Source organism: Strigops habroptila, chromosome Z (assembly GCF_004027225.2).
Source record: "Strigops habroptila isolate Jane chromosome Z, bStrHab1.2.pri, whole genome shotgun sequence".
NCBI classification, from domain to species: domain Eukaryota; kingdom Metazoa; phylum Chordata; class Aves; order Psittaciformes; family Psittacidae; genus Strigops; species Strigops habroptila.
Window position 1 is genome coordinate 40,330,778 of NC_044302.2, and position 26,520 is coordinate 40,357,297.

At 40.3% G+C, this 26,520-nt stretch overlaps 1 protein-coding gene across 4 annotated transcripts in view; it reads left to right on the forward strand.

Moving 5' to 3' along the window:
- Positions 1-3,675: 3,675 nt before the first annotated feature.
- DTWD2 (DTW domain containing 2) overlaps positions 3,676-26,520 on the forward strand; it is a 93,518-nt gene continuing 70,673 nt past the window's right edge. For 3 of the 4 annotated variants that reach the window (XM_030470957.1, XM_030470960.1, XM_030470959.1), the window contains exon 1: positions 3,676-3,873. In XM_030470957.1, the coding sequence (XP_030326817.1) occupies positions 3,698-3,873 (176 nt within the window). In that variant the 5' untranslated portion in view covers positions 3,676-3,697. Of the gene's footprint in view, positions 3,874-24,304; positions 25,432-26,520 lie in introns of those variants that run through there. The other variant, XM_030470958.1, reaches the window with a different exon arrangement.

Genomic DNA, 26,520 nt, shown 5'->3' on the forward strand with positions numbered 1-26,520 from the left:
TTCCCTCTTATCTGCAATCCTTAGCTGCCCAGGCAAATAAGCAAGCTAGGATGTTTTACTCTCAGCTTTTGTGCTGTAAATCAATTATAGCATGGCATCTTCTAGAACAGAGACAGTCAAAGACAGTTTTTGCCCTTACAGCATCAATGTGCATGTGGAAAAATACAACACCTCTAGCAGGGTCTTGGTGGGAGGCTGGACCATTTGTATTATTTTGGCCAGATTCCCCAAACTCAGCATTCCTGGTTTTGAGTTCAGACACCCCCAAACTTGACCTCCACCGTGCTCTATTGCCACCCATAGTGGTACCAACATTACCCCCCTTATCTAACATACTGGCTACTATATGTGCACATAGGCTTCTGCTGACACACATCACCAGCTTAGAAGATGCTTTGTTAATACCATTTTTCCATACAAATAGCAAGTTGTCTGTCTTCTGTTTTGAGGAATTGAGGCAGAAATACAGGAAAACAAAGCAACCCATCATCTCTTCTTTTTTCACTGCAGCCTTTGTATGAGCATCTCCTAGCTCACCTGCCACCAACCTTGTTTCCCATCCGCTCACAGTCCTCAGTGCTAGTCAGCAATCCAGGCTCACTTGTGGTGTGCTGATACAGCAGCTCAGCCTCTTGTGACTTAGAAGCTTCCAGGTCTGATTCCACTTCCACAGCCTACACCTCACGATGACACCAGTGAGCCCATTCAGGCAGTTCATCCAGCTTAACTCCTGGCTTTTGGATCAACCCCCTGAATGTATGGCCAAGTATGTGGGTGAACAGGAAAGAATCACAACTGGCCTGAATTCAACATTTGTGAGCTGCCATGAAAGCACATTCTGTATGAGGACATCACCTTTGCAAAAAAAAAAAAAAAAAAATCATATATCCATCAGGATTTTTAATTACTTAGTTGGTATTTGAAATCATGAGTCAAGCCAAGGTCTAGAAACACGGCACTTTGAATTAAACTGGCTAAAGCTGCTGGGGAACTACAGCTGCCATTTGGGTATGCTTGTTTGAGAACTGCCATCCTGACAGCTTCCTCACATGTCTTAAAACAAACATATACTAAATTTGAATTTCTCAGAGTGGGGACACACGTGACTTTTCTGGATATACCACTCGTAACAGCAAGAAATGAAACTTGTTCTTACTTAACATGGGCTCACCTGAGAATAAAGGAGAAATAGTTTATGTGAAGATGCCGAAAAAAATGAATTTGCAGAGGAATGGTACTTTCCATAAAATTTTATGGACTTTCCATACTATAGTAGTCACTAAACATGTGATCATTCACGATCCCAAAAAAGGGAAGTGCAGTACGTCAAAGGATATTAAGTGCAAGTGAGAAGCTCCCAGTCACATCATCATTTAAGTCTGTAAATTTACAAACTGAAAACACTGGTCCAAAGAGATAGTGCAAGTGCCTATTAGCCAACAAAAGACTGATTATCAAGATCTGCCATAAAAACTATTTTATTTTTTGCCTCAATCTTCAATATTCAGGCTTTTCTTCTCTTATGCTTGTCCTGTTGTTCAAGGCTTCCTGGCCCAGAAATCAGGCTTCCAGATTTTTTTAAATGAATACTTAGTGCTAGATTTGTACTTTACTGGCCTGTAGTGAAAGAAGTTGCTGGTCTGCTAAGCTCTGAATCAACATGTACACAGCAAACACTACTTCTGCTCCGAGAAACTCCAGGGTTGAGCTGGCTTTTAATCCCTCTCTGCTTTTGTTGTTAGCAGTGTTCTGATAACAGGAACCCTCTATTTTCAAGCCTGCATTTTAGTTATGGGCAGTTTATCCTAAGCTGATGTCATGCTAACATTTTCCTTCAGCTTAACTGCTCACTTTACTCTTCAGGTGTGTTTAGAGAAGAGCTATAGTGTGCTCTCTTTGGGTAGCCTCTAGCTATTCCCTGCTACATTTGCCTATTCCCTGAAAACAAAATTACTTCATGTCATTACTACAATTATTTTAGACATCTATCTGCAGATCAGTCATCTTCTGTGTAGCCAGACCACAATGCTTTGCAATAGTTTACTTTTAAGCTTATGACTGAAGCTGATTATTTTTACCAGGCCAGGTAAAAACCTCACTTTTTGAGGACTCTCATGGGAAGCTGTGAAGGCACATCTGTGTTCCTGCCAGAGCATCCCCTGCCTGGGCACTCCTTTCAGTAAGGTGGAAGCAGGAAGGTGACCCTGGATTAAGTCATCAATACTCCTCCTGTCCACTACAACTGTGTTACTTCCAATAATCAGCCTAAATGAGCTCTTTGTCACTTATACCAATTTATCTCATGAAGGGATTTTCAGCTTAATAGAAAAGTCTTCCCACTCACTGTGCCCCCCATCCTAAGTTAGGTGACATACAATACTAGCAGTGAATAACTTTGTAATTTAAAATTTGCATAGCAGTATTTTCCTTTTCCTTATTTTTTGTTTTTGCACTTATACTGTGTAATTTTACCACCAGCTTCAGAATCATTGGTCTGTATTTTAATCTTGTGAGTAAAATGTATTCTAGTGGCTATATGAGAGAACAAATTCATTTGTAGCTTGAGCTACAAATACAAAACTACAGTGCAACAATACAAAACCTAAAACCAAGACCATCTTAATACTGTGCATGTAGCTAGTGCTGTTAGCAGGCCTAAACATCACCTGGCTCAGAAAATTTTAACTGTGTGAACACAATACATTTTATTTGGGATGCAGAACAAAAACCAGGAAATAACAGAACCGGCCAACTCATCTGCAGTTGCTAATTTCAGAAGAGAATCTCTTGTGCAGAGATTCCCTAGTTACTGTATTTCAGTACATTTCTAAAGTAAATTGCAACAAGCCTGGAGCTGCATTTCATTTTGCTGTGTAACAGACTCCAGTATATTGTTTATTACTGCATCCGGCCTAATGTATCTAAATCCTGGTGTGTATCTACAGTTCATTTCTTAAGAGCAGATTCTATTGAGGTTGAAGACGACCATCAGAGACGATGTTACCTTGCCGCCCTCCTGCCAGCATGGCTTGTGCTGCAGCCTCCCTCCTGGAACTGTGTGGACTCCAGTGTAAAGGATATCTATGAACATGGGAAGTTCCAAGCGTCTACTTAAACCCAAATAAGATAGCAATTAAAAGTCAGATATGTATGCAAAGACCAGCAGCGGGGTTTTTTTTGGGACCCTCTCTCTCCCGCACACACACGCCACGTAGCCGCCCGGAGCCCCCAGCACTCGGCTGGGTTTTCTCGCACCCTGTGGTCGGCCAAGCGGTTGACACCCACAGACCCGAACCAGGATCCAGCCGCTGCGGTGCAGCTCGCCCGCGGGCGGCGCGCGAGGCCGAGGCCTACTGTGAGGCGCTAGGCCCAGCCCCGCCGCTGTGACGGACGACGCGCTAGCACCGCTCCCGCCGTCTACAGCCGCCAGCACCCTTCCGGGTAAGGGCAGAGGCGGCCCCGCGCTCCCGGGGCCGGGGCGGCGGCCTGGGTCTGCGCCCAGGACGGCACCCCGGCGAAAGCGACGGTAGAGGCCCAAGAAGCAGAAGAACAATACACGGCAGAGACGTGAGCCAACAGCGCCCCCTATCGGCCACGCTGCTCCCCAACGGGCCGGATGTGCAGCTCCCCGCGCCCCGATTGGAGGAGCCCTGCGAAGGGGCGGGCTGCCTCACGTGAGCCGGGACGACGGGTTTTGATGCCTGCCCGCGCCCCCTGCTGGAGGCGGGCTGTTCCTGCCCCCAGCATGGAGTGGGGCAGCGCGGCGGTCCCGGCCACAGCCCCAGCCCCGGTCGATGAGGGAGAGGGCTGCGCGGGTCTGTGGGAGCTGCCGGTGGAGCGCTGCGAGAGGCGGCCGGAGTGCGGGCGCTGCAGGTGACAGGGGGAGAAGGGCCGCAGGGCTGCCAGGCCAGACAGCTCTCGCTCCGCCCCGGTGTGCGGGAGGCTGCGCTGAGGGCCCGGGGCGGTGCGTCGTGACGGCGGCGGGGCGGGGGGCGAACAGGGCTTGTTACTTAGCAACAGGCCAGGCAGGGGCCGGCGGCTAGTCAGGGAAGAAGCGGCCCTCATACACTGAGGTGGAGGGTCGAGTTTAGCCGGCATCTCGCATGCCTGTGTGTGAGGCAGGCTGTGATAGTGTGTGTCGTACATATGTCGAGATGTACACACACATCGGGATTTGTGTCCGTACTCGGGCGGCGGAGCTGGCGGGGGGTCAGAACTTCGGGCCCCCGTCGGCCGTTTCAGATCAGGAAGCCGCCGTCCCTGCGGCCGGGCGGGGAAACCGCTTCAGCGGGGCTCGGCCGCGAAGGTGTTGGGCAGCAGGAGAGTGGGGAGGGCTTGTGTGAGTGTGTGTGGCTTACAGAGGCTGGCAAGGAGCTGCTGTGAAGTCTGGGGGTTTTTATGTTGTTTTGGGTTTTGTGGTTTTGTTTTTTAAAGTCTGGGGTTGTCACTAGGAGTGTGAATGTGACCCCAGGCCTCCCTTTCCAAGCACAGCCTGCCGCTGTCATCCCTGTACAAGGTGGAAAATGTACCCGGGTGTCTGCGGGAGTGAGGTGGGGAGAGGAGGGTGTAGTGATAGTGACTTTTGATCTTACAGGAGTATCTTGTAACCTGATGATACCATATGCCCTATCCTGGTTGATGTAACCTGATTATATGCCCCATTCCTGGCAGTGCTCAAGGCCAGGCTGCACAGGGATTTGAGCAACCTGGTCTAGCGGAAGGTGTCCTTGCCCATGGCAGGGGGTCAGAACTAGATGATCTTTAAGACCCCTTCCAACCCAAACCATTCTATTATTCTGTGGTATGTCTGTGTATCTATGTCCTTTTCATGGAGTGAGTTGGCAGTATGTCAGTAGTTCCTGAACTGAAAAGTTTGTACAAAACTGCCAAAGATAAATTTCCAGTACCTATATTGTTTTCACCCATTTCTGTTAATTGTTAAAACAAGTAGAAGGCATGTGATTTTACTAACAATGTAGTTGTAGTCTCCGCAAAGGGTCAGAGTTCAGGAGCTTATTTTTGGTGAGGTCATCAAAAAACACATGTATCATGTCATAATGTCTGTGAATGTTACCTGTTGAAAAGAAATAGTCATGAGCAATAGTTGATGCCCAAAGATGAAAATCATGCAGATGCATGACGCCTCCCTTTTGCAGCTCTCTTTTTCTCTGGTGAGTTTTAGCTCAGGGGACTTCCTGAGTCAGATGTGGTTTTCTGTTAATTTAATATGCACCAGTAGATTTTTTTTTTTTTCTCCCCTTCTGGGAATTTCTCCACTCCCCCTTGATCCCATGTAAAGTTTAAGTATTTTGAACAAATGGCTGGCAAGATGACATGTCAGGCCTACAAACCCTGGGTAGAAAGCACTGCCTTTCATTTTACTTTGTTGTCATGGTTTAAGCCCAGCTGGTAACTCAGCACCACGCAGCCGCTCGCTCACTTCCCTCTTCCCCCCGCCACCAGTGGAATGGGGAGGAGAATTGAAGAATAAAACCCGCAGGTTAAGATAAAAACAGTTTAATAATTAAAGTGCAATATAGTGATAATAGAAAGAATACCAACAGTAAAGATAATGGTAGGAAACAACAAGAGAAGAAATGAAAGCTCAGAAGACAGCAGTGATGCGCAGTACAATTGTTCACTACCTGCTGACTGATACCGTGCCCGACTCGAGCAGCAATCAGTCCCTTCTGAGTTACTCCCCTCAGTTTATATACTGGGCACGATGTCCTGGGGTGTGGAATACCCCGTTGGCTAGTTTGGGTCAGGTGTCCTGCCTCTACTTCCTCCTGGCTTCTTGTGCCCCTTCTCACTGTCAGAGCATGAGACTGAAAAGTCCTTGATCAGGGTAAGCACTGCTCAACGACAGCTAAAACATTGGTGCGTTATCAGCACTGTTGTCAGACTAAAGCCAAAACACAGCCCTGTGCCAGCAACTAGGAAGAAAAATAACTGTTACAGCTGAAATAGGACATTTGGTTATGGCTTCTACCTTCCTCTTTCGCATATAGTATTCAAGTGACCAAGCCAGGGATTTATACCTTGGGTGGTGTGTTCCTGCTCATTCTCATAAGGACCCTTCCTCATGCCATGGTTGCTTAGTTTCCTAGTAATCTTTTGGTAAAGGAATTTTTTAAAAATCTTTTGGAAAATCCAAGTTGATTTTTGACAGCTACAGCACCTTCACTCCCATGTTTGTTGAATCTTTCAGAGATCTTAAATAGTTTTGAAAAGCAGGGTTTCCTCTTGCAAAAGCCATGCCAATTCTTCTCATGTAATTAATATATTTTTGTAAGTGTTCACTAACCATATTTTTCATTATAATTTCCGCTTACATTAACAGTTTTATTTGTTGCAGATTTTGATTTTTAAAAGTTGTTTCACGTTTGCCATTTGTAGTGCTCAGGTGCCAAGGAACTGCTGAATGAGAGCTAATCCACTGTCATTCCTTATTCAGCTATTACACCTTCAGTTCTTTTAAAATGCCCATAGGGTATTGCTGATTATTGTTGCTTATTTGTCAGTGTGTTTTGTAACCTCTGCTCTAGTTCCTTCAATTCTGGACAGATTCTCTGATGAGTCACTTACAAGAATGATTTCCAGATTAGGAAATCTGGAAATTTTTTCTTTCATATTAAAACCCAGTGGAAAGTATTTACTCAGCTTCTCATCACCATGTAGTATTAAAACGCCAGCTTCCTAAATGAATTACACTTGCTTTGAAGAGCACGAGTTCAATGAGCACAGACATGGGAAGAAATGTAGGGGCAGAGAAACCAAGGAGGATAAAAAGGCCACAGACCTGCTTACTTTTTAATAAACTAGGAAAGTGGCATTTTTTTAAAGCATTTGATGGAGATTATGATGCAAGACTGAATTGTGCACTTGGTCTATTTTTGCAGTATACCCTCTCTAACCTCTTCCTCAGGAATATAACTAAATTATGCTTGTCATTGAGCACAGCATTCTGTGGCATGACTTGGAGTAAAAATGAACAAGTCAGTGGTACTTAGAGGAATGTTATGTACTTAGGCAGGAATGTTATGAAACTTGATTATTACCCTGAACATTATTGTGATGGTGATGGTTTGGGGCAGTTATCTTTAACTGAATCCCTTGATTTTCTAAATTATGGAGTAGATTTTTATGGTAAGGCACCTTAATGAATGTGGAATCAATGTTTATAGTGGTGATGGCCTGGGTTCAGTACAGAAGCACAGAAAAATCGGTTCTCTTCAGCATCATCTGGTGATTCCTCATGGGGACCAACTTTAGGTTTCGGCTTTTTTTTTTTTAAAAAGGCAGGACAGCTGAATGACAGCATTGTGACAAGTACTCAATCAGTCAAGATGTAAACCAGAAATGTAGCAGCAAGGTAGATAAGTTTATTTTGGATAATGTGAATGACTTGAGTGTTCTGAAGGAACAGAATGTTCTGAGTATTACATGTTTGAGACTTTCTTTTGCCTGTGATGGTCATGAAGAAAATGCTACCATTTGCAATAGCTTATGGTGAAGTTTTTGAATGAAATGATTTACATTTTGAAGGTTTGTGTGTGTGTGTGCGTGTGTATGTATGGTTTAGTTTAAAAAGAAAGATTGTGGAAAACGATCCTAGTCATAGTTGGTGTTTGAGATGGCAAATGGCTGATGCAAATGAAGTATGTGCAGTTGACTTTATGCTATTTTATTCTTGAGGCTACAGTTTCATACATATTCTGTTTGTCTGCCAAAACCAAAAAGTCAGTGATGATAAACTTTGAGTCACCAGTGGTTGTTTGATCACTTCTTAAGGCTTTCTCAGATGACTTAAATGATGAACTTGCTTTCAGAAGTTAAAGCACCACACCCAAACATTTAAAATGGAGAGTAAGATCAATACAGTTTCCAAGTTGCTGTTAGCATGGAAAATAAAATAGGCAGGCCCCACAACTGAAGCCATGTAGGACAACAATTTAATTTTGTAGTGTGACACTCTGAAAGCAATGTAATATTTTTAAATTGTGTCCTTGTGTGAGTCAGAGTTCACTCTTTTCTAGATACTTGGTGTGCTGCTAGGGAAAAAGCTTTTTGGTACCACAAAAGCAATAAATGCACAATGACTTGTAACCACAGATCTTGACTGTGCATGTGCAGAATTTTACTGTAGTAGGAGAATTTCTGAGGAGTGTTTAAGAAGGAATAACTTTAATCCTTTAATACAAATACCTTTTTTGCCTGTATTTAAAATATTACAGATACTATACTTAATCTGGGTACTGTGTGAGTGCTCTTGATAACACTGATGGATTGATAGTGATGTGATGGCATAGTGCTGCATCATATTTTGAGGAGAAACACAGTGTTCTTACATAAGTGGCCCATACTTGTTAATAATCCTGTTAAGTCACGTAAAGGCTGAGTGTGAAGAAGCAGTGTGATCTGTCTTCAACACAGTAAATATATGCAGTTTCTTTATAGCACATTGATATGGTATTTAATTGTAAATGTGAGTTTTAAAGTTTAATTAACTATCAGAGAAAGTGAAATAAGCATGTATTAATTCCTTTAGCAAGGCTGGCTGCAAGAAAATAGCTTCATAGCCTTTGATTTCTTCGGTGTTCTTAAAAATGAACTCTAGGCATTTATTTTCACTAAATATATTGCAATTTTTCACTCGCTGAAAGTATTAAATCCTTATCACTGCTTGAATAAACTTCTTATGTAACTGAAACTCTAGATGTCCCCGTGGTTCATGACTTTTAAGAGGTGACTTACTATTCTGAAGGATATTTTTTGAGAAATTTCATGCATTTGCTATTACATTTGCATTTAAAAAAAGGAAAAAAAAAATGACACATGGTTAGGTGACAGGCTGGGACCTCTTGAGATCATCTAGTTTAAGGACCAAATCCAGACCCTGCTTCAGTCCAACCCCTCAAGCAGGATCAGCTAGAGTGGGTTGCCCAGGACCGTGACCAGTTGGGTTTTGAATATCTCCAATGATGGAGACTCCACAACCACTCTGGGAACATCTTCCAGTAAAAAAAGTGTTTTCCTGTTTTCAGATGGAGTTTCATGTGTTTTACTTGTGCCCATTGCCTCTTGCCGTGGTAGTTGACACTGCTGAGAAGAGTCCGGCTCCTGCATTTTCATTCCCTCTGATCAGGCATTATATACATGTGGACAAGATCCTCCTGAGCCTGCTTTTTTCAAGGCTGAAGAGGCCCAGGACTCAGGCTGTCCTCACGCAAAAAATCCTCCAATCCCTTAGTCATCTTTGGTTGTGTCCTGGACATGCTCCAATAAGTTTGGCTGGGAAGCCCAAAACCAGACCCAGTGCTCCAATGTGGCCTTGCCAGGGCTAAGCAGAGAGGAGCAATCACTTTCCTTGACCTCCAGGCAATGTTCTTAATGCAGCCCAGAATGCTATGGCTGCCTTTGTGGCAAGGACAAGGACACTTTACTGGTTCATGATTAGCTGCTTGTCTGCCAGGTCCTTCTCTACAGAGCTGCTTGCCAGCCATTTGATCCCAAAGCATGTACTGGTGCCTGGGATTATTCTTCCCATGTGCAGGACTTTGCATTTCCCTTTGTTGGTACTTCATGAGGTTCCTGTCAGCCCATTTCTCCAGCTTGTCAAGGTCCCTCTTGTCAGAGTCCAGTATTCCCTGGTGAGATTCTTCTAGATATTCCATATAGGGAAAGGTTGAAAGTTTAATAGCAAGTTTACTTATTTGAACATATCTGACATTACAATCAATCTGAATTTTGATTTAGGAGGATGGTACAGCAGTGTACTGAAATCGCAACAGAATCATGATATGGCAATTGTAATCTACTGTGAATATTGAATCACAATAGAAATGTGATTACTGGTAGTCACTAGCCATCACTATACTGCACCCTAATTTGCTGGGAAGGAATGCATGGGTTCAACCCAGCTCGAGCCCGTTGCTGGCTTCAAAGATCACTTGGTGTTTGTTCAGCCTTTATACTATGCTGAGTTGAGCCATGTAAATACTTCCTTCATGATGGCCTGGCTGGGTCAGGAAGATAATACTCTCTATTGGTTATCTCAGGGGAGGCCGTTTACACAAGCAGTTGACCCACTCAACTGATAGAGCAGTTTATCTAAAGCAAAGGCCATCTTCTAGTCCCCTTTGTGTTGAAATAAACCCAGCTTTTTTAATGATAGCTGAGATGACTTCTTACATTGTTTTCTGAGCCTTATTTTCTTGATAAGGTTCAGTTATCAGTTACACTTTTGGATGGCAGCACAGCTATGTACCTGCCACTCCCAGCGTATCACCTGTGAACTTGCTAAGGATGCACTCTGTCCCAGCATCTAGGTCACTAATGAAGAGGTTAAACAGTACTGGCCCCAGTATCAGCACCTGGAGTATTCTACTGGCGACTTGCCTCCAACTTGACGTTGTCCCACTGTTTGCAACCCTCTTCAGCTGCCTGTTCAGCCAGTTCTCACTTGGCCTCACTGTCAGCTTATCAGTTTATCTAGGGGGGATGTTATGGGAGGCTAAGACACTGTCAGAAGGCTTACTAAAGTTGAGATAAACAACACCCACCACTCTCCCCTCATCCACCAGGCTAGTTACATCACTGTAGAAGGCCATCAAGTTGGTCAAGCATGATTTCCCTTTTGTAGATTCATATGACTATTCCAAATCATCTTCGTATCCTTCATGTGTTTGGAAGTGGTTTTCATGAAGATTTTCTCTACTACCTTACCAGGGATTGAGGTGAAGTTGGCTGACCTGCAGTTTCCTGGATCTTGCCCTTCAGACAGGAGTAACATTGGCTTTCTTTTAGTCTTCAGCAACCTTTTTCACTATCCAAAGATAACAAAAATTGGCCTCACAAAGGCATCAGCCAGCAGATATCAGGATGGTTAATGCTGCCCATGAGGATCAAGGCCAGTATAGGCTTAAGAGCCTTCCCCATTAGATTGTTCTGCAGGCACCTCCTTCTTCACATGCCTGTCCTCACTTCACCTCTGTTTTTTTGGTTGCTATATCCTTTCTGTTTCCATCACTGTGAGGCTTGCCTACACAATTTCCTTGTTTGTTGAGGAATCACTACCCTTCCTGTAATTTCTACTTTAAAACTCTCCCTAACAATAGTTTAGCCAGCCTGTTTGCAAAGTTAGTTTTACCCCATTTAGGAAATGCATCCCATTTCTTTCAAGTAGCTTTTGAAGTCTTTGAGGGTCAACTCAGAGAGGATCCCATGGTTGTAAAAAACAAAACCTGCAGCTAACGCCAGCTGTACAACTAGTTGTTAACCTACATCAGGTCCTTCTGAGACCCTTGACCTCACCAGCAGTATGGAGAACATCACCCGTTTCCCAGACTGCCCCCGCTAGAGCTCTGTAGTCACACTTAATACTTCTCAGGTAACCCCAACAGAGTCATTACTGCCTACATGGAAGAGCAGCAGAGGGCATTAGTCAGAGTGCTGGATGTGCCTTGGTAGCTTTTCCACAATAACCCAAACATGAGACCCCAGCATGCAGCAAACTTCTCTAAAAGACATCATGGAGATCTTCATCCCCTGCAGCAGGGAGTCTTTTATCACTATCACTTCCTGCTTCCTTCTACTGGTCCTAAGTGGGTCATGCCAAGCCATCAGAGATGCTCCACAGGACGAGTGGGACAGCACTTGGGCTTCTCATGAGGTATGAAGACAGTGAACCTACTGTGCAACTGCAAGTCATTGGGTGGGGCAGGATCCTTCCTCCTGGTGTGAGCGCTCACCACCTTCCGGCCTTCATTATAATAGGAGTTCTGACTGATCAGCCTCATGGGCACAGGTTGTTTGTGCCCCTCTGCTGCAGCTTGAAGGTTCGGGGTCTCGGAAGAGGTCCAGCTGATCTCTTAAGTTTTTGGTGCTGTACAGGGTGACCTCCTCCCACAGCTCTTTCACAGTGTAGCATAGCTAGTGGACAACTGCACGCCTCCTGCAGGCCAGAAGACTAAACGCCCCAGTGATAGGCCCCAAGCACTCCCTGCAGCCTGAGACTTGCAGAGGTGTGTCCTCCTTGTGGGTCTTGGAGTCTAGTAGCAAAGGGATAGTTACTTCAGTGGTGGGTAAGAACTGGGCCCTGTGACCACCATCACTGAGAGCAATGTTCTATGCAACGCAGATTAATTATCATAGAATATCTCAAATTGAAAGGGAACCGTGAGGATCACTTGGTCTAACTCCCTGCTCCTCCCAGGACTACCTAAAACTAAACTATATGGCTGAGTGTTGTCTAGACACTCCTTGAACTGTGACAGGCTTGGTGCCATGACCACTTCCCTAGGGAGCCTGTTCTGGTGACCAACCACCCTCTCAATGAAGAAGCTTTTCCTGATATCCAGTCTGAACTTCTCCTGATGCAGCTCATTCCATTTCCTGTCACTGGTCACCAGAGAGAAGAGGAAATCAGCACCTTCTCCCTCCATGCCCCCCGTAAAGAAGTTGTAGACTGCCATAAGCCTTCACCCCTCAGCCTTCTCTTCTCCAAGCTGAACAAACAAATTGGCTGTTTTGCTGCGTGAGTGTTCTGCTGGACAGGCTGTTACCAGCTTCCTTCCTGCTGTGGGTGGGGTTATCAAACAAGGTAAAAGGTGGAACTTTGGAAGCTTGAGTTGAATAAGTTTAAACTGCTGTGAAAGATCATGGAGATAATTACTAAATCAAAAATATACCAAATCAGAATAAAATTAATTATATATGTCTTTCTTGGGAGATAGAGAAGATAGTAATGTAAGCACTGATAATGAGGTTATACTAATACTGTCATTCCTGGCTGTTTGACCAAAAGGTGGCAGAAAAAAGTAGTGGACAGAAGAACAGATGAGTTGGTCTTGGTGAAGTTATAGGATAATAATGAGACATTAGCAAATTGGAGATCTGCCAGAAGAGCACAAGTAGATGGTAATAAAATTTAACTCTGAGATGATATGAAAGCTTTTAGAAAGAACTGGAAAGTTCTTAGTTGCAGTCAAGGTTGCATTAGAAGATGCCACATATTGTAGTTTACATGACAATATCTCAAGACTCTTTGCAGCATCAGCATTTGCAATTTGCTGGTTGGTGGTAGTCAGTATTTTGCAGATATGTCTAACAGAGCATGTATGAAGAGTGATTATGTTGAAGAAATCAAATCTTAGGTCTGCAACTGGATTTGTGTGGAAGGGCTTTGTCAGTGACACAACTCCAGTTTGAGGCTGGGGAAGAGAGGAGTGCCTTGCAGGGAGACACTGGGGAGGGGAATTATGTTTTTAAAAGACTTGTGTTCAGCTGTTGCTGTTAATAGCAAAGTGACTGAATTGTTCTGTGTGTTGCCCTATAGCTGAAGGAATCAGAAATGATATATCTTTTCATGGATTTTTGCCCCATGGAACTGAGTTTTATTTCTTGTAGCTTTTAAAATTCATTTCTTTTCAAAAAACATGGTTCCTTTGAATTCTGTGTTCATTTGCAATTCTGTGTTCATTTGCAACACTGTGTTGGCCTAGTAACGGCATGCTTAGGTTTTTCAGACGTAGGGGCAGAGTTCCCTGAACTGGTGAATTTATGAGACTCTCATAAGCTGGTTTCAACACGGGTGAACCTGATAAAATTGTTAGAGGCCTTGTTACCTGTAAGTTTTATTTCTTTGCAAAAAATAAATAGAAGTACTGGCAGAGAGGTCTCATCTCCTTATTGTGAATGTAAAATAAGTGTTCATTCCTGATACTGACTGATTTTTATATAAATAATTTCACATATGCATGTAATTTAATACAGAAGGGTAGAGATGTAGATGTATTTCAGTTTCCATAAACATAGGAATATAGGCAGCTGTGAAGGTAAGAGAGACATTGGTGTCAACCAGATGTCTGACCCTGCTGTGGGACATTGTCAACTCCGTAGCAAGCACGAGTGGCATGAAGAAGAGCTCTGTTACGATGACTGTGTTCATTTTAATACTTTTGCATTCACAGCCAGCTTGGATATATTCACATAGAAGGATATATTCACTGAAGCAGTGATCTTAGAAACCTAGAAGATGAGTTAGGTTCTTAAGACAGGAGGTGCTATCAGTCTGCCTGCTCCCAGACTTGGAGTTAATTGTACTTCACTGGCCAGCAGAGAATCCAGCTGCAAGGCCACAGAAACATTACTGTTGTGAGTTTTACATTTAAACGCGTGAAATTATATACTTAATAGTAAAACAAATACAGAATTTACATACTACAGATGAAAGCTGTAACTTGTTTGACATTAATGAACTAAGATGTGTGTTATCTGTACCACATTTTATGAAGAGAAGCTAAAGGTAAGTGGAAAAATTACCAAGTGTTAGTTTTGAAGTTCACTGCCTCTTATTATATTAACACACTTTCGTTAATGTTGCGCTAAATAATTGTAGTCTACACACTAAAATCTGTGGTTTCTATTGCTTAGAATTATAAATATCAAGCTAAACATTGGTCAGTGGCTTTCAATTGATTTTTGCTGTGCATTTAGCAGTTACTATATCTGGAGTAGTTTCTCATGCTGTTGTTTCCTTGGCCTTTATTGGCAGTAATGAGTGGTGCCGGAACTGTTGATGAATTAAAATTGTTAGTGACTTGAATGTTACTTCTTTGTGCTGGGCTAAGTTTCAAAGGCATTTGTTCATTTTCTATTATATTGTGATCAGATTAATGAATAGTGACCTTTTTAGGCCACTTATTTTGTGCTTGGTTGACTTAGTTAGCATCTGGTTTGATCTGCTGGCATTAAAAAAAAAAAAAAGGTGTGTTTGTGTGTATGTCAAGCTGGCTACTTAACTGTGGGCTACTAGGAGCATGACCAGAGAAAAATAAGATAATCTTGTTAATTAAAGCAACTCTAGTACCTTAGGTCTGCTTCTTTTCTGTAATCACACCAAGTGCAACTTTGTGTTGGGGATTGTAGAGTATTGTAAGACAAGGCAAAGATGTTTCTACATTGGTCAAGCCTTCCCAACTTAATCAGAAGGAATACTAAAAATACTGATGTGGTTCCTTTACAAGATTTGCTGTTGATTTTTATAAACAAAAGGCAAATCAAAAACCTAAAAAAAAAAAAAAAATAAATTTTACATTTCATGCTGTGCAAAAGTAGGTGAGAACTGAAGACTGTTTTCCATATACCCAGAGAAGAATCACAGCCAAGTCCGTGATTTTTCTTACAATTTCTGAAGCTTGCATCTGAGGTTGGCATAAGTGAATTTCACCCGGAATGTGGGGCTATGGAACAGAACGGTATTTCCTTCTGAGGAAAGACAGCCCTGACATCTCCCAAAGTTATTTTTGACATAGAAGTACTGTAGAGCTTGTCTGAACATCCTGTGACTGATATGCTCTTACTTCACTCAGATTCTTCTTCAGTTACCCCATCTTCCCTCCCTGCCTTTTTTTGTTTTCCACACAGCCTAGTTTCATTTTTATAAAATCAATCTTTCCTGTCACTTTGCACCATTCCTGTCCGCTTCCTGTCAGATGCACCTCTCAAACCTCTTTCCCTTACAGAATCTGTATGCTTAGAATTTTTGGGGTTTTTTTTGTTTGTTTTTTAATAATTTCCCTAAAAGTGAATTATCGGAGTGATCTGACTTCTTCCACCCCTAGTTTTCTGGCTGCCTTTCATTTATGATCTCTTTGGTTTTTGGTTATTTGGTTTTTTGGGGTTTTTTTTTTTTGTCTTCCAATTAAGTTGTGGAAGGTGGTTGTTGAAGTCTTCTCTTCTCCTTTTAGTGACTGTATTTCATTCCACCATCTGATCTCCCATCCAGATTTATCCCTTGCAACGCACGTGTGCGTCACTTATTTAAGTCAAATCTGTCTTCTGAGCACTGGATTCAGTTTTCTCTTGGCTCTTTTATAGCTTTATGAAGATCATACTTTTGCTGTACAAGCTCTGCTGAAATGTTTTTTTTGTCAGTCTGTAATGCTTTCTTCTGCTTGGAACAAATAACCCAACTTCAAGCTCCTGGATATGTCAGCCTAGTAGTTAGTTGCATGCGTAGTTACTGGAAGCATAGCTCTCCTTTGGCTTCTAGGACACAGTCCTCAGCTATTTTATTTTTTTTTTTCTTCATCTTTCTACACACCATTTCTGAGTTACACCAATGATGCCTATCATTTCTTGTAAGAGTTTTGTTTTAAATTCTTTTCTCAGTTCCTAAAGCTATTAAACACCTATGTCTGTAAACAGGTGTTTTTTGTTTAATCTCAAGTTTGTCTTCATTTGAATGTCTAAGCTGTATCAGCTTAGTCATGTAAAGTAGAATATGTCCTTGCTGTACTTAATTTTTGTCTTGCTGGGCACTGTGTGAAGAAAACAGACAAAATGAGTCCTGGAGGCCTCATCCTATGGCTCTTCTGGCACAACAGTAGTAGATAGTACATGGTTAATGTTGTAAAGTGAACTGGAATTTTTCTTACCTAACGAGTATCTAAATAGATACTGTGGTTGATTAATTGTTTCTATATTAATGGGTTTTCTGAGTTGTTTTGTTTTGTTTTTTCCCTTTTTTAAGCAGTCAGTCAACTGTTATCCAAAAGGCTAGAGATCTTAAATAAAATTGAGAGTGCGTGCTCATTAAGTTTTGGAAGGAACACCTTGAAACGCCTTTTTTTTTTTTTTTTTTTTAAATTAATTGGTTATATCTGCTTATACAGCCTTACAGTGTTTATTATAAAATATTTTCATTTTCTTATGGTGCCATAGAGTAGGCGTTCTTCCCTATATTTCTGTTTAGTTCCAGCACTTCTATTTGTTTCAGAAGTCCGGTTAAATGAAATAGAAAATAGGTGAATCATGCACTAGGGAGGCAATAAATGGAGGAAATTGGAAGGAATGCAAAATGTTCAGGAATTATGTATTTTGGTGCTCACATCAGATAGTGGAAAGAAAATGTTCCTTACTTTAAATAAAGTACCTACAGTTTGTGGGTTTATTAAGGATGACAATGTGGAGAAATCCACTGCCAGAAAAGTTAATCAGAGGTAATGTCAGACTGTTATGAGGAGACAGTGACTAACCATGTCTAGTTTTGTTAATGCTGGTTTATATTCTTAACTGCTAGAAAACAGTAAACCAAGAGAGTTGTATTTTACAAAGAAGGATGCTCAAAAAGGGTGATTTGCAGGTTCCTATGATTTGTTACTTGTGTGAGACAACAGTAGTGTTTCATTCCAGTTTTATATGTGGAACTTGTTTTTCCAGTAGCTCTGAATTCAATATTACACTTATGAGAATAATCCCTTTAATTTTTCCTCAGTGCCTATTAGGATTTGATTCAGAAACATCATAATTTCTCTCTCATTTAATGCATCAGACTTCTAGCTTTCTTTTTTAATATGAAGGTATTACTGTGAGGTGTTTTTCCTAAGGAATGCTGCCTGCAAAGCATCTTGAGTGGTCATTAGGTTACAAATCAGTATGATTCTGGGGTTTGATGTGGTGACTGCTATACTGAGCATTTAAAAGCACTTGTGCTTAATTGGTTGTATACTTTAAATGCAGCAGCTTACAGTATCCCCCAAAACCTTTAGAATAACTTAATGAACTTGATGCCTGGTTAAATAAATAAAATATTCGGTATTCAGTAAAAATCAACACGCTTTAATAAAATAATAACTGTTTAATAACAGGTATACTATTTAAAAATACGTTATTTCTTTGCATTATACCATGAAACCGGCTGACTGCTTTTAATAAGATTGATGCTAGATCAAAATCAAAGTGTGTTCGTCAGAAGTGCCTGCTATTCAGTAAAAGGACGCTAGAGTGTAGTGTGGCATTTACAGTACTCTTGCAGCTGAGAGGAATCAGAAAGTCTGAACAGAAGATTGCTTGCATACTGCCTTTTTTCATATGGTGTTATAATGTTAAGTTATCCTGAAGTTCTCTGAATGCATAAACACAACTCCATTCTTGTACCATATAGAGCAGAAGAGCTGCATAGTAAACTAGAATACTTTAATTGAAGAGTCTGTTAAATCTTCAGCCATTTTCCTAACATTGATTATTCATCATATGAAGCTCTGTTAACTGTATTTTTTGCTTACAGTTAGTTGAAGATAAACAGCAGAGAATGGTAGATTCTCCTCTTAACGGGAGTATGTACTCTTTTCACTCTTTTCAAAAAAGTTTTGTCTGGTAAAAGGCATCCACTTTCATGTTAATGCTAAATATAGATTAGAATTGGCTTTGTATTACGTATTCATCTGTTTTACCAAAATATAGTAATACCTTCATTTCGTCGCATATTTCTTCCTTGTTGGGTTTTTTTTTTTTTTGTGTGTTTGGTTTTTTTTTGTTTTGTTTTGTTTTGTTTGTGTTATTTGTGAAAGGAAGAAAGTTTAAATTCATAGCTCTAAGTGAAAGGATGTATGTCATTGTTGCATGGATTGAGAGATACAAAAACCTAGCTCTACTTTTAACTTCTGAGAGATGTGTGGGTACTGAGCTTGCTTTCATTAAAAATCAGTGGCTGAATTTGGTTCTAACTTCATTTGGTGCAGAACTGAGCTTTTAATTTAAGTCCCCTTTCTTATCTGCTTGTTTCAAAGTAGCATTCAGACTTGTTTTTCTATTAGCAAATAAAGTATACATGCCAATAGGCTGTGTCTTTAAAATACTATATTAAATAAGGTAAAGTTGCATAGGTAGACCTAAATTTCAAATATTAAAAGACCTATTTACTTTTGTGGAGATAGAAAAGTCAGTTTTGTTGCTATTTGGTCTGTTTTTGGAACAAGAGAATGCTGTGAATGCAACTTTAACCTCAGAGCAAAACTGAAAAATATCATAAACATTTGACATGGAAAGTTAGTGTTACGAGTCTTTGTTCTTGCAAAGATTCTGGCAAGGTTACCCTTAATGACAAGTTGTAATTATCTTTTTTAATCAAGAAATCAACAATAACAAAATAACAATGCAGGAAGCTAGGTAGTTTAGCTTCAAATTTGTAGACTGCGTTTACACAGTCATAGTTGAACTAGTGGGTGCAGCTGAAATCTACTGTCACTAGCTCCAGCTAGCAGTGTCTTTATCCCTAGGCTTCTCAAGCTGCTTTTCCACTGGCTCACTGCAAAGTTCACTATGGCCCTTTATTCCGCGTGGGGTGCAAAAGAGCCTGTGTTCTGTCAAGCCAAGGTACCAGCTTGAGAAGGAGAGGGGGAGAAGGGCTAGTTAGCCACAATTTCTGAGAGCCCTCCACAGGGAGGCCCTTCGGGCAGGTATGCAGGGGGCTAGCAAGGCTACAGGACCTGAGGCTAGAGAGAGGGCCCTTGCAGATCGGAAGAGGTCATCTGCTGTACAGAAGTCCAGGTTCTATGTGTAATATATTTTTGGTCCTCTTCTGGATTATAATGAAAGCTTGGTGCCAGCAGAGAATCAGCACTGAACTCTATGTGTGGTGGCTTTTATTGCTTTGGAAGAACCCTATAATTCTGCTGAAAATAGGCTTAGTAGGAGGCAGAAGCAAACTTCCCTTAGGCTGTGCTAATGCGCTCTAAATTATCAGGTATGTATTTTCTTGTGTGTGGAGATAGAGATGTTACTAGTGCACTGGACTGATTTGACTTGCAAATACATATAAAAATGTAATAAGATTTGTGAGTAATGTGTACATACGCAGTTAAGACTTACATAATTTGTTGATAACCTAAACAGAAGATAGAATACTGTTAAAAATGCTAATTGCTGGTGAGTGTATTAAAGTTTGCTAAAATGCCATTCCACAATATTAAATAAAATGTAACATTGAATGGAATTTTTTATTTTGAAGCTTGCTGAAATCAGAGTGGCTGAGGAGCAGGTGCAGTGGTGGTGGACGGCTGGGTGCTGCCTGGTGAGGGCACCCACTGCCTGCAAAGAGCAGCCCTACTCCCATTTTGGCTTTGTGGCCCTTGCTAACACAACAGGTACCTTCTATCTAATGATCATTTTTGCTTCTCTAGACTGTTAGACTCTGCCCTGTTCCAGTCCATGCCTTAAGGTAGTTTTCAGCTTTTTATTTTTAGTTCTAGTCAAGAAAATAAGATAATGGAAATATTTGGGGCCAGGTTAGGACAGACCTTCCTAATACATGATATTGTTTCAGGTACATAAGCAACAACTCTAATTCTAGTCAAGTAACTGCTCACATATTTTCTCCTTCATAAGCCTTTATGAAAGGAGAATAGGTCAGATTGTATAACTGGAGTTCGTAAAATCCTGCCTACACAAAGTTCAGATTCTGTGTCTCTTCAATTAAAATTGATGGAGAGACATAAATTAAGGAAGGGTTAGAAATGAAAACTTTCTTTAAGAGAGTCTCTTTGACAGTCTTTATGTTGGAAATTATTTGGTGCAGCATTTTCAGATGTAGGCACTTCTTAACCATCTTTTAAACAAGCTGCATATCAACTTAAATAAACCATAGATGGACTGAACTTTATCATATAAAGCCAATGGCACAGTTTCTCATTCTGTAATTATTATTTCAAAGGCTAAAATAGTAACAAGCATTTGGGCAAACACAGCTCTGCAGTTTGAAGCAAACATTCAAAGAAATGTACTTCTGTAGCGTTGAAAAAAATTATCTTCAGCCAATGATGTCCACAGACCTCATCAAGTTAAAAAGCATTAATTTAGTAACTTCATATGCTCTTTAAAAAATATGCTTCTGTTTTTACTTTATGCTGTTAACTGGAGTGTTTTCTCCACATATACAAATGGATGAAAGAATCAAGATGCTGAGTCTGTATTATTGGATTCTTTTTTTTTAATTTATTTTTCTTTCTTGGATTGGGGGTGGGGGGAGTCTTCTGTTCCCTGGGAAATTCTGAGCTTTTCCACAATACTTGTTTTGTTACAGATTTTTCCTGGTTAGTCTTTTCTTGTGACAGCCTCAAAACTTCTGAGACACATGGGGTATTATAAAGCTGGCAATGTAAAACTTCATTTTAACTTCTTAATCTTAATGTCTCAATGGCCTGCTTTTTAAATGCCATTACCAATTCACCTTTTTCAACAAATTTAAAGCTTCGCTAACTGTCTGGCATCAAGCTTGTCAGAGTGCCAGCTACTTTGCCAGACTGTAGAGCCAAGATGCATGAAAACGTCAACAATTTCAGGCTTGTTAGTTTTTGGCTTTCCTGGCCCTCCTGTAATGACTGCAGTGCTGCATAAGCTAAATGATATGTATTTTTTTATTTACTTCTATTAGTTACAGTGGAAACCACAGCCAACTTTAATGTAAACAGTTGAAACAGTTGAAAGAATGTTCTCCTATTGATTTGTTAATTCAAGTTATTTGCAAGAAAAGTTGCTTGTGAAGGTCTGCTTCCAGATAAGAAATTAAGAAAATATACAGTGTGGATATTTTATTCTTCTTCATATCTTTTCTATAGCACTGAAAGATATTTGTTGTTTTTAATATGTTCAGGTTAGCCTTGTAAAGCTGCCATGAGTATTCCAGGCAAAAAAATCTCCTTACTTGTTTGTCCTTTATTTATGATTCAATTGGTAAGGCAAAAAGGTTATTTGCCTTGGAAAATGGTCACATGAGAACACTGGACAACTCAGAGCCTGTAATAAAGGCAGCATGGACCTTGTCTGCATTTCTGAATTATATTAATTTTTGTCTGTATACCTTCAGCGTGATAATATGTAAAAGAACACTGCTTGAGGACACTTACACTTAACATAAAGGATTCATACAGATTCTGTACTAATGAATCTACTAATTTTGTTGGGTAACCTGTTGCCATCTGTTGAAAGTTAAAGTTTAAAGAAAACGTCAAAATTAAATTAAAATACTTCTAACATAAGAGCCTGTTACTGTAGCATTAGAAACTTCTCCATAAAAGCCACCTTACCCTTAAGTGGTACTTCTCTAAATACAACTGTATCTTCAATAAATAATAATATCTCTTGTACTGTTTATTTAGCATTCAACACCACTGTGAAAAATGTGACAATGAATAGAAGGGAAGTTTGGAATCACATATAAACTCCCAAATACTTGAAGGGAAAGGTTTTTTCTTTACTAATTTTAGGTATTTTTACAGATACATGTTTTCCGGAGGGGGAAAAAAAAAAAAAAAGTATGTTTACTTATTTGCCTAAGTTTTTGAGGAACACACGAGCTGATGTAGTTTTCAAAATGACAAGAATATTGTCGTCAATGACAGCTCTGAGCTTGTCATGAAATACATGACTGCTTCCATCCCTTACCTCCAGAGAGTTGCATTTTGTCCAGTTTTAGTCTTAAATCTAGGAAGAATGACATCTTGTAATCTCTGTAAGGAAGGCTTTTCAGATGTTTTGCTGCAGTTGTTGAAATCCAGACCAGCTGAGCTTTGACGGAAAATCATTACAAACTGTTAGCTCTTTGGTGCTGAAAAAGAAATTAGTTGGTGATGAAAATGCCATTTCCAGTGGCTGGGTGTCAACAATAGAAAACTCCAGGCTTAAAATCAGGACTGACACAACAGCTTCTTTAAGACTTGCATTGAGGATAGTTTTCATGCTTTTTGAGTTACATTTTGTCACTTTTTTCAGTAAGAGCTCAGGCCATAGTTCCTGAAATGTTTTGGGTTATTTTGAAAGTAAGTGTTAAAATAGGGCGACATGTAGTCTGTGCTCGTTCCAAACACTTGTTTTGCTGAACTTTATTTTCTTTTTTTTTTTGAGATCTGTGGCTCAACATTTTATTTGTATTGTTCAGTAACAGTAAACCATGCACTCACGCTTAGTGTGCTAATGAAGACTGAAAGACCTGAGAGCTGCTTGTATATGGTCTTACAGCTGTATTCTTTTAGGTAGTGATTTGTGCCGGTAAACTCTACTCAGAACAAATGGGTCAGACCCGAGGTTTGTGTGGTAGAGATTGAGCGGTGGTGAACAATAGGTGCCTTGGGATCAGCATAAATAGAGGGTAACTCCTGAGTGATATTTTGTATTTTGTGGATTTCTGAACCAAAAAGCATACCTTCATTCTTTAGTAGTTCGTGATGATAGATAGTTTTTTTCCTGCTGTGAGTTTTTGTTCCCATGATAATAAGATGTACAATGTAGCTGTTCATGAAACAGATGCAAATATGTGTTTTCTTTTGAACTTAACTCTCTGCTGATATTGCTTAATGCCTTTATCAATTAACAGCCTTATTCTATGTTTGGATTTTCTGAAGTCTGTTGCTCTGGGCAGTGGCCCAGGATTGTTTCACATTTGCAGGAGAGCAGTAATTTTCAAATTGATGGAGAAGTCGTGATTATAGATGATGGAAAATGTAATTGGGGTGTTGATCAGGAGGGTTGTAAGCCATATTGTTGGCTTACAATATGAGTTGAGTGGAAAATGGAATGAATGGCAAGGGATGTATCTTCTCACCATAGCGCGCAGAAGCAGGAGAACTGCTGAGAGCTGGTGCCGAGGGAATCTAAATGCTAGGAAATAGTGCTGTGATCTCTTAGCTGCTCACTAGTAGTGCATGCCTTGTTGAGAGGCGGGGAGATGACTCTCTCCTTGTCCTCCTTTCTGAACCTCTTTCTGTACCTCTTTACACCTAAAGGCAGTTTGCAAAGTAGTTCATGCATGTTGATGGATAACATAGAAATTAGGTTTTCCTGTTGTGTGTGATCTTTTCTTTGGGCAGAATATCTTTTCTGTGTACGTTTTTACAGAGGAGGTTAGCAGAATCATTAGTCTTGTGCTCTTTAAATGCTTCTAGAGCTGATGAAGAGGTTGAGCAGCTGGTAATGAGAAGGAGTATTTGTGTGATTTGTCCAGGAATGCAGGTTCACTAATCAGTAGGTATCATCATCAGTTTTGGAAGTTGTGTTTTAATTAATATACATATATAATTAACCACCCTTTAGGTTATAAATTTGAAATGCAAAATGCACAAATAATTTTCACTATGATTTGTATTAGATACCTCTCCATTCAAATGTTATCATTATACTCTGGGAATGAAGGTATGTTCCATTAAATTCAGCAGCTGCACCATTTAAAACAAAACAAAACAAAACAAAATCATAAAATTGTATGCCTGTTTTATTTATTTTTAACTTCTTGTGGGAAGTAAAACTTCAGCAATATGCCTCTTTTTTTTTTTTTTAATTTATTTTTTTCTCTCTCTTTTCTTTTTTCTTGCCAGGAAGCTAGTGCTATACAGGTTACTGAGTAGAAAAGGAAGTGCTCTGTTCATTGTTCTTGCTACCTCTCCACATGTATTTCTGATACTGTGGTTTTAATTTATGTGGCTATTGACTCTTAATGAAGTTTGTAAGAATTTAAGTTTAATTTTTTATGCCTTGTGACCAGGAAGTTCCAAAGTCTTTTGAAAGAGGCTGGAGGAAAGAATGGGAGCTGGAACACAACGGAGTCAGAATAATCTTCTATGCATGACTTTTTCCAGGAAACACCATTGAACTAAGGCTTGGAAATTTTGTTTGACTAAAGAATGTTCAAAATAAGCCTAGAAGAAACTGGTGCTGGTGGCTCCTTGAGTTCCTCTGCATTTTGTGAGAGTTGTAGCACTTTTCCAGAAAGATGGCTTTCCAAAACTTACTTTAAAGAGAAATTGAAGAGTTGGTGGGCATGTAATTAGAGAACTGAGGCTAAAAAAGGAGATGAGCTTCTATCGCGTTTTCCTCCTGGGAAGTTTTTGTTTCTTGGTCTAATCTGTGGGAGTCGGTCTTCTGTAGGCTAGTTGATTCAGTGGTTCTGAGGATAGTAGTAGGCACCTTAAAAGTACAGTAGTGCAAGCATGAGAGTTGAAACAACAAAATACTATGACCATAAATTTCATAATTAAATCTGAAGGGTGGCAAAGATAATATTTTGTTATTTCTGTGTTACTGGGTAGCTGAGCATGAGACTAAAGGACTTCTAGCACTACAATGGTGACAAATACTTACATACTCATCTTGTAGTGCCTTAAAATTGCCCAGCCATATGGCTTACAAACTGCCTCCTACTGAGAAAATAAGGCCAGCTCATAATAATTGAAGCAATGCTAAGGGTTGAATTGGCTCATCCTGTCCAATTTTAAAACAAAAGATGTGGGAGAACTCCAAGTAATTTCTTCATTTGTTATTTCAGTATTATAGCTCACAGTTTGCCTCTCACTAGTTTAATAGAATGTGTGAGTTTCAGTTAAAGCAGATCAGCAAAGCTTGTATATGTGGGACAGCAGTGATGGTGTTCCTAGTTTAAATTTGATTCATAATTATTAGGATCGAAGCATGCGCAACTTTTTAGAAATCTAAAGTTTTCTGAGTAGACTTAGCTAGAGTGAACTTTAGGCCTGTCTTTAATGTACAGTTCGGCTGGTGACCATGGCAGTTTGGCTCTTCTTGCAGTATCTTTGCTCATCAGCAGAACTACAGGGAATACTAAATCCTCCTCATGGCTGCACCGGCCCTGGGTTTGTAGTCGACGAGGTAATCCATTATTTCACTTCTGTTCAGTGCAAGAGAGAGTGGTTTTCACTTAACAGGGCCGGCTTCATATCTTCCTTGAAAGTTGTGGCAATGGCATCAGGTCACATTATTTGTAGCCATAAACTGGGAGAAAGCTGAAACATAGTATACTCAGCAAATTCTTTTTAAGATGGCAGTAAAGCCTGTCAGTTACAGAAGGCTACCCCAAAGGAGCTGTAAGATTTTGCCCAGGGAAATGCAGAAGTACATACAGACAAATTTCAGAGCTAAAATACAAAAAAAGTAAAAAATTACAGCTAGGTAATCTCAAGGCAGTGCAACTGGCATTATACACATTCATTTTAAATTGTGCAGCATGACTGAGAGTAGAAAAATGGCTATACTAGAGCATATCAAAAGTTCATTTCCACAGCAAAGGGTAAGCACACGCTGATACTTCTCTGCCTTTAGCTCGGGGGACTTCACATGTTGACTGTGGCTTCGTACCTTCAGTAGTGGTGCTTCCCTATCTGATGGATTCTTATTTCACAAATTTTCCCAATTTCCCTTGAAACCATGTAAAGTTAGAAAGGTCTTTTATCCACAACACAGTCATCAAGCAGATCTGTGGGCCTTGGCATGAGGAATTACTCCCTGTGTTTTATTTTTTGACCTGGCTTCTCCAACCTTTTTTGCACTAAAAATGCAAACCAAAGGTTTATGTAGTGGCATAGTAATGTTCCCTTTTTAATTCTTTCATCCTTTCCTAGTAACACTTAATTTCTGATCTGCATTTTTGAGAACTGCCAGGCATTAAACTGCCATTTTCACAGAACTGCTTATCATAAGGTCTTACTCCTGAATGTCATGCCACATTAACCTCAGACTGTGGGGTTTTCTTGAGTCAGGATTGTTTCCTCCTAAGTGCATAATTTTATGTTTATCTATGTTAATCCATTCATTCTTTTAAGGTCCTTCTGCAGCTGTAGTGGCTAAGGTGGAGGATGCAAAATTTAATCTTAAAACCATTTTTAATTTGTGTTTGTCCTTAACATAAATAATGTTAGAGGACATTGTTAACATGTTAATAATGTTAGAGAA